At 40.1% G+C, this 7,637-nt stretch overlaps 1 protein-coding gene across 1 annotated transcript; it reads left to right on the top strand.

Annotated features, from left to right (window-relative positions):
* The first annotated feature begins 1,691 nt into the window (after positions 1 to 1,691).
* Positions 1,692 to 3,133, top strand: LOC110328556 (acrosomal protein SP-10-like). Its single transcript, XM_021207977.1, has 3 exons — positions 1,692 to 1,830; positions 2,034 to 2,159; positions 2,677 to 3,133. Exons 1-3 carry the CDS (start codon positions 1,782 to 1,784, stop codon positions 2,820 to 2,822), a joined length of 321 nt encoding a protein of 106 aa, XP_021063636.1. The 5' UTR covers positions 1,692 to 1,781; the 3' UTR covers positions 2,823 to 3,133.
* Positions 3,134 to 7,637: the final 4,504 nt, after the last annotated feature.

Genomic DNA, 7,637 nt, shown 5'->3' with positions numbered 1-7,637 from the left:
CTGGTATCCAGTCGAGATGAGGTCTGAACCCCGATGGTCATAATTCACCTACATGACACAGTAGGCATTCCCTCATGCTCCTGGAACTCCGGTCCCTGCCCTAAGTTACCACTTCCCACAGCCCCCACAAGAGAAGCATGATCAGTAGTCACATAAGCAATGGCCTAAGCTTCTGATCTTCAGGCTAAAATCCTCCCCAGTTACCTAGCAACAGTGAAGACCATAAAAAGGGGTGTTTAGCCCCACCATGCTCTCTTGCTCTTACTCTTATTCTCTTACTCTCACTCTTTTGTTCTCTCACTTCTCTCTTCTCCCTCCTCTTCCCTTTCCCTTTGTCTTCTCCTCTCTTCTCTTCTTCTTCTTCTTCTTCTTCTTCTTCTTCTTCTTCTTCTTCTTCTTCTTCTTCTTCTTCTTCTTCTTCTTCTTCTTCCTCTTTTCTATCTTCCTTCTTTCTTTCTCCCTGCATTTCTACAATAACGCTCTTAAACAGAGTCTCTGCTCTGTTCCATCAAGGCCTGCTGCGCACTCTTGTCAGTGTTGGGAACTTCTTCCCCTATTGCCTCTGTCCCGCAACCCTGGAGTGATAGCAAAGTAGCTCCGGGGGGGGTCCCAGGCAGGGCTGTCCCTTGGTCACCCCCTGAAGAGTGGGATAGAGGAATGCCCACCCAGGGATGAGTGGATAGGGTAGGAAGCAGCCTTCCCATGCCTGACTGACCAGAGAATAGAGAAACTCTGGCGGGGCATGGGCATCTTTTTCCTCCAAACTTCCACCCAGCCCTCCCCTTTATTTTATTTTGTTCCCAACAATATATAATTGTATTATAAAATACACTTATTTATTAGGAAAGTTTTATATTGAGCTTATGCTAACTCTTTATTGCTAACATCATCTAAAGCTTCCTTTACATGATTAAAACTGTCAGGAGCAGGCCACTAGATGGACCTTTAACTTATGCATGGCAGCCATACACAGAAAAACTATCAGCTAAGTAGCCCTTTTGCTGGCAACTGACCAGAATCTCTCATGGCAGCCTGATTGTATAGGACTTTCTACAGCCAGTACAGGTGATCTATCTCTACAGCTCCAAAAGAAGATGTGCTCAGGCAGCCTTACAAAACAGAGTAGACATCAGATAACATTTTGTACCCAGCAAATACTTGTACCCCAGCCAGACAAAGAGCAACTGTTGAGGTGTTCCAACAGAAGTTATGTGTGTGGTGGTGGTAAAGACTCTGCTGTGAGTGGTACTAACATGACCCTTCCTTTAGTAAAGGGAAATGCAAATACCCTTATCACACACAGTTCTTTCAAGATATCATTTTGCTGCGTTGGCTTTTCTAGGAACCAGGAGAGCAGTTCTTGTGCATCTCTCTAGTGCTGCATTTCAGGTTCAATAAAAGACTTCTTCTAAATGTTTTTCCTTGCCAAGATGCCGGTAGTATAAAGAGAAGAATAGAAACAAAGGTCCACTGTGCTACTGATGGTAAGATTACCCGCTGAGTCATGAATCTTTAGTGCCACCTAAAACAAGGAAACATGAGAGAGAGATAAGAATAATAATAAGAATAATAATAATAATAAGGGAGGTAGATTTGGTATGTTGCCAGTATGGGAGGAACTTACTTTAAGATTTGCTTCTGGGCTGTCTGATACACACTGTCCTTTGTACTTGCCTGCACGGATTATAAATTCTCTAGAGGCCAGTCTTTTCTCAGAGTCATCTCTGATCATCAACTGTCTGGTACTAATACAGCCTGCTAGAAGAATCTACTCAGGAGAAATGGAAAACCTACTGAGGCTGTGTCTCTTTCTTCTCTGCTTTGAAACAGGTATTGACTGAGTGTTGCTCCCTGATCTGCTGTAGGAAGAAAAGTAAATTAGCTCTTATTCCACACTGTTTTGTCTGTAGTACTGGGACATGTTGACCAGAGCATGTCTGTAAGCCAAAACATTGGTGCAGCTAAGCTCTCTTTGGGAAGGAACAGTGACAGTGATTATACCCTCCTCCTCTCATCAGTCTCTACCCTTACAGCATTCCCTCTACAGTGTGTGCAGTGTCAGTCTTACAAAAATGGGAAATGTGCCACAAATAAGGAGACATGCACTACAAAACCTGGTGAAGTGTGTATGATCCGCAGAACCTGGTATTCAGGTGAAAGTAAGTATTTGTTCTGTGCTCTGTAGACTATCTATTTCTCCTTCAGGATTCCAAGCACCATCTCTATGATACATTCTCCACCTGCTTTCTTGCTCACCACTGAGTCTGGATATCCAACACTATGGAACAAATACTTTGTGCCTATCTACATGAGAGGGAGAGGATGTTATATGCCTCATCTTCCAGAAACTTAAGTTCATGGCTAAGTGCCTGCTTCTACTAGTGAAGGATCATGGGGTAAAGAATTTTCAAGAAGTGCATTAGGAGCAGGTGGGACAATGGCTATCATGTAACAATGTATATAAAATAGCTGCTTCTGAAGAAAATTCTTTCAATGAATCATTTTCAGTCCAAATGTACTTGGATATGAGGTTTAATGTTGTATCCTGGCTCTCTCAATTTCATATGAGTGTGTGTGTGTGTGTGTGTGTGTGTGTGTGTGTGTGTGTATGTGTGTGTGTGTGTGTGTGTATAAATGCATCATGCATACATGTATATATGCTTTCTTCTTCCACAGTTGATAATCTGCAAGATGCTGAGACTAAGTGCACGAATTCTTGTAAATTTAAAGAAAAAACTTCTGGATATCTAACAACACATACATACTGCTGTAGTCATGAAGATTTCTGCAATGACATTAATTTACCAATCGCGATGACTTAGCATAAGCTAGTTCCAGTTGACCTGATCAGCCCTTTCCTTTTCATCCTCCATTTTCTTTCATTGAGTTTTATTTTTAATCTGGACTATAGTTTTTTCTGATAATCAGTATTGTACAAGTCACAGAACCTGGGGACATACAGAAATTTCTTGTTCTTCTGAATGTATGTTTGATCATATAGTCTAATTCGTGTGCTTGGTATCCCTAGCCTTATTACCATGAGTATAGCTGAATCTTGGTTTCCATTAATGCATTTATCACTTCAGTGTGGGTGGCTAAAATAAATGAATGGATTAAAAAATGTAAACTGTCAGGAAGAATGTGAACATTCCCAGTATCCTTTGTATAACATGTAGTTTATGAACTTAAGAATTGTCCTCATTGTGACTTACACCTCCAATATACAGTTAAAAGGAGAAAAGATTGTTGTGGATTCTGCTTTTGGGCTTTCACTGTCTTGTTCCATGGCTATGGGCCTGTGATAAGGCTAAATTTCATGACAGCAAAAGGTCATGGCACACCAAAACTGCTCACCCACTGGCATCCAATTTGTAGCAAGACAAAGGGAGGAACAGGGCAAGATATGAAATACACTTGGTGGCTTATGCTTGCTAAGTATGCTAAAAAGAAAGGCATCTGAATGAACATGTTTCCATGAATGACAAAATCACTGCTACAAGGTCACAGTCCAAGTTTTAAGAAAATCTCCACCTACTGCTTCTGCTATATTGGTGCAAGAAAATGAATCCACTAAGTGTCCCTTACTCTTTGAAAGATGTTCTTTCTTAGCATGTAGAACATGAATGAAATGTTGTTAACTTTCACCTGTCTTAGGAAGGTAATACGACACCAAGTTGCCTTTCTGTCATTAAGATGGAATTGTTTCTAAGCCTTCATTCCCTTCCCCATCTAAGTCCAGGTTCTTTGCAGTTACACTTTCTTTTTTATTAGATATTTTCTTTACTTACATTTCAAATGTTATCCCCTTTCCTGGTTTCCCCTTTGGAATCCTCCACCCCATTCCCCTCCCCCTGCTTCTATGAGGGTGTTCCCCCGCCCACTCACCTACTTCCACCTCCCCACTCTGGCATTCCCCTACACTGGGGCATCGAGCCTTCACAGTACCAAGGACCTATCCTCCAAATGATGCCCAACAAGTCCATCCTCTTCTACATATACTTTCATTTCTTTGATATGATACATTTTCAGTGATCAACACCGACTGGAATGACATTTCTCCTGTATGTGTATAATATGCACATAGATCAAAACACCATCAAACTTTTAGCCAGCACATGCAAGATTTACTAATTTTTTCTGCTATAGACAATCTTTCCCCTTTATTATTGAATCATCATATTGTGAACATCCTGAGTAGAAAAGGGGAAAAGTGTCTACAGAGTACTTAGTCATCAATGGAATATTTGATTACATGCCCTTCTTCCAAAACTCACTGAACACTAGAGAAGAGAAGGTGGACATATTGAAAGAGAAAGAAATGGCATGGTCCCAGGGAACAACTGTTTATTGTACATTACATGTCCATTGCACCCAATGACCCATATCAGCTATGGTTCCCTACACACGATCAGAGTAAAAGAAACACAGAAAAGAAAGAGATTGTTTTAGCTTCTTGTATTAGAAAGAAAGAGTACCTCATGGCTAGGAAAGCATGTAAAATGATACAAAGGAACATTGGCAGGAACAAGAGGTTGTCTGAACATATTTTCAGCTAAACATAGGAAACAAAGAAAGAGAACAGGAAGTCAGGGCAGGCTATAAAAACCTCAAAGGTCACCCTTGTAGAATACATGCTTTAGTGAGGCTCTACTTCCAAAAGGTCCTACACCTTTCTCATAAAGCACCCACAACTCTGGATGAAGGTTTCAGTACACATGAGTTATAAGACACTATAGCCAATGTGTTAGTGGAGTCTTATTATTTGTACACTGTCTCTTCTCAAGTCAGTCTTTTAACTATACCTTTACCCTTCTTGTAAAACACACAAAATCCAAAGTTACATAATCCCAACATACAGTGGCACAAATTATTCATACCCAACCCAAAAGGTGAGAAAGGGAGCATAAAAGGGAGCAGAATAAGAGAAAGACCCAGTAAGAAAGATGCTATACGCTGCAGTGTCATGATAGGTAACTGGAGCTTTAGTTGCAAATGGATTAAATGTCTGTCCCACCAGATTTGCTGATGGCAAAATACAACAATATTAAACTGGTTGCACTCCTTGTATGCAGTCCATTGGCAGATGTCTCATGTCTCTGGCATCTCCAACGTCTTGGAAACTCTATCAAGACTCTATGTTTACATTCATAGCTCCATACAAGATTCTCTGGAGCTTTATGCATTCCTTGATCTCTTGGCATGTAAACATCAGTGAATATACAAAGAAAGGGAGAAATTTTGGGAAGGGAGAGTATACACATGAAAGTGATTTCTTATTGTCACACAGAAAGGTGCTTAGCACAAATCCCAGTTACATGATGGTTTTGCCCAGTAGCAGATACATCTGGGGAGATGGTTCACTTAGATTAACATGGAAAGACTAGAAAGGCCTTGTGACACCATAGAAAACTAGATCATTTAGTATGGAAAAAGAAATTCCCTGGTGAAGAACAAACAATAAGAAGGTGATATAAATGAAATCCCCAAATAACAGAGGAGACAGTCACAACAGGACACCTCTTATGACTAAATAAAGCTTCAAGCATCAGGACAAGAGAAAATGACCTTGAGGGGAGAGGGAGAAATAGCATCTCAAATGTAGCATGAAAATGTCTAAGGAGAAGAGCATGAGACTCCTGGGGAATCAGAATACAGGTCAGGAAAAAGAACTGAGGACAAAATACTGCTATGAAAAACAAAGTTTTAAAAGGCATAAGTTGAAAATACATGGAACCATTTTAATGTTAAAAGAAGACCTCTTTTTAGAAATGTTGGAGTTGAAGAAAGATTGCAAAAGCAGCAGAGAAGCAGCCATGAACACCAGACTTACTGTTTTTTCTGTTTCTGACAATGCATGTTGCTCTTGGCATTTTTAACACTAATGAGTTGTCAGTAAATTAGGTTACCACCATCATAGTCATCTTATTACCATCATCACCACCACCACTATCATCATCATCATCATCATCATCATCATCACCATCTTTGTGTTTGTGCATGTACATGGCATGTTTATTTCATAATGGGTTTCAAAAGTCACTTCTCTAATTCCTCAGTGATTTACAAGAACCAAACCTTGTCCTTGGGTTTGGGCAGTAGGTGCTGAGGAGTCTCACTGGCCCTGATTGATACATTTTTGCTCAAGAAAAAAAAAAATTCAGCCCTAGGTTACATCTGATTGAGTTGTTGAGCAAAGAGGTCACATGGGAATCCCTAAACAACCCAATCTGTTTCCAGGGGCATAGGTTGCTCCCCACAAACTGACAGCAAAGCACAAGTGCTGAAGATGACACCTATACAATTACTAAACATAGAAGTCAACCTGGTACCTGCATAGAACCTTGACCTCAATCTTTGAGCATCTTTGGTAAGGGAAAATACTCCACATGCTATTAAAGAAAAATGTGAGCATCATAAATATCAAGTCATCTACAAAACCTTTGAAACACAATGCTGTCCCTGCCTGTGATATATGCTAGGACAATGGTGTCAAAAATTGTGAGTTGTTCTGTCCAGTCCTTGCTGCTGGGGCAGACTCCTAGCTGGTCTGCTCCCATGAATACACCATATCATGAATCATCCCAGAAGATCCTCTGCACTCAGAGCAATTGGGCAAATGATAACACAGCCTGAAGCATCCCAGGAAATCTGCTGCACATGGGGCAACTGAGCAACTGATCATTAGCTTGTCTGCTCCCCTGAAGACAGGCATTATCAAATTAAATGAAGAAATAGTTGCAGCAATCCCACTAAAAACAGGGACAAGACAAGAACAGCCACAAGAGTAACCACAGGATAACCACTATTCAATCTATTCAATACAGTACTCAAAGTGGTGTACAATAAGACAACAAATAAGTACTCAAAGCTAGAACAATAAGAAAACAAAAAACAATCAAGGGGGTACAAGTTGGTGAAGAAGAAATAAAGGTATCACTATTTGCAGATGATATGATAGTATACATGAGTGACCAAAAAAAAAAAAAAAAATTCTACCAGAGAACTTTTCCAGCTGATAAACACAGCAAAGTGGCCAGATAAAAAGTAACTCAAATAAATCAGTAGTCTTCCTTTATACAAAGGATCAACAGGCTGAGAAAGAAAGTAGGGAAATAGCTCCCTTCACAATAGCCACAAATAATATAAAATATCTTGGGCTAACTCTAACCAAACAAGTGAAAGACCTGTATGACAATAACTTCAAGTCTCTCAGAAAGGAAATCAGAGATCTCAGAAAATGGAGAGATCTCCCATGATCACGGATTGGCAAAATTAATATAATAAAAACGGCCATCCAACCAAAGACAATCTACAGATTCAATACAATCCCCATCAAATTCCCAACACAATTATTCAAAGACATGGAAAAAAAGCTGTTTTAAATTCATCTGGAAAGTTAAAAAACACAGAATAGCAAAAAAAAAAAAAAATTTTAATAATAAAAGAACAGCTTGGGGAATGGAATCACCACCCCTGACCTCAAGCTCTGCTACAGAGCAATGGTGATTAAAACCGCATGGTATTAGTACAGAGAACCCCTGTCCTCAAGCTCTGCTACAGAGCAATGGTGATTAAAACCGCATGGTATTAGTACAGAGAACCCCTGACCTCAAGCTCTGCTACAGAGCAATGGTGAT

The sequence above is a fragment of the Mus pahari genome, chromosome 10, assembly GCF_900095145.1.
Source record: "Mus pahari chromosome 10, PAHARI_EIJ_v1.1, whole genome shotgun sequence".
NCBI lineage: Eukaryota > Metazoa > Chordata > Mammalia > Rodentia > Muridae > Mus > Mus pahari.
Note: the sequence above shows the minus strand (reverse complement) of the source record. Positions and strands in the feature narration are given on the sequence as shown.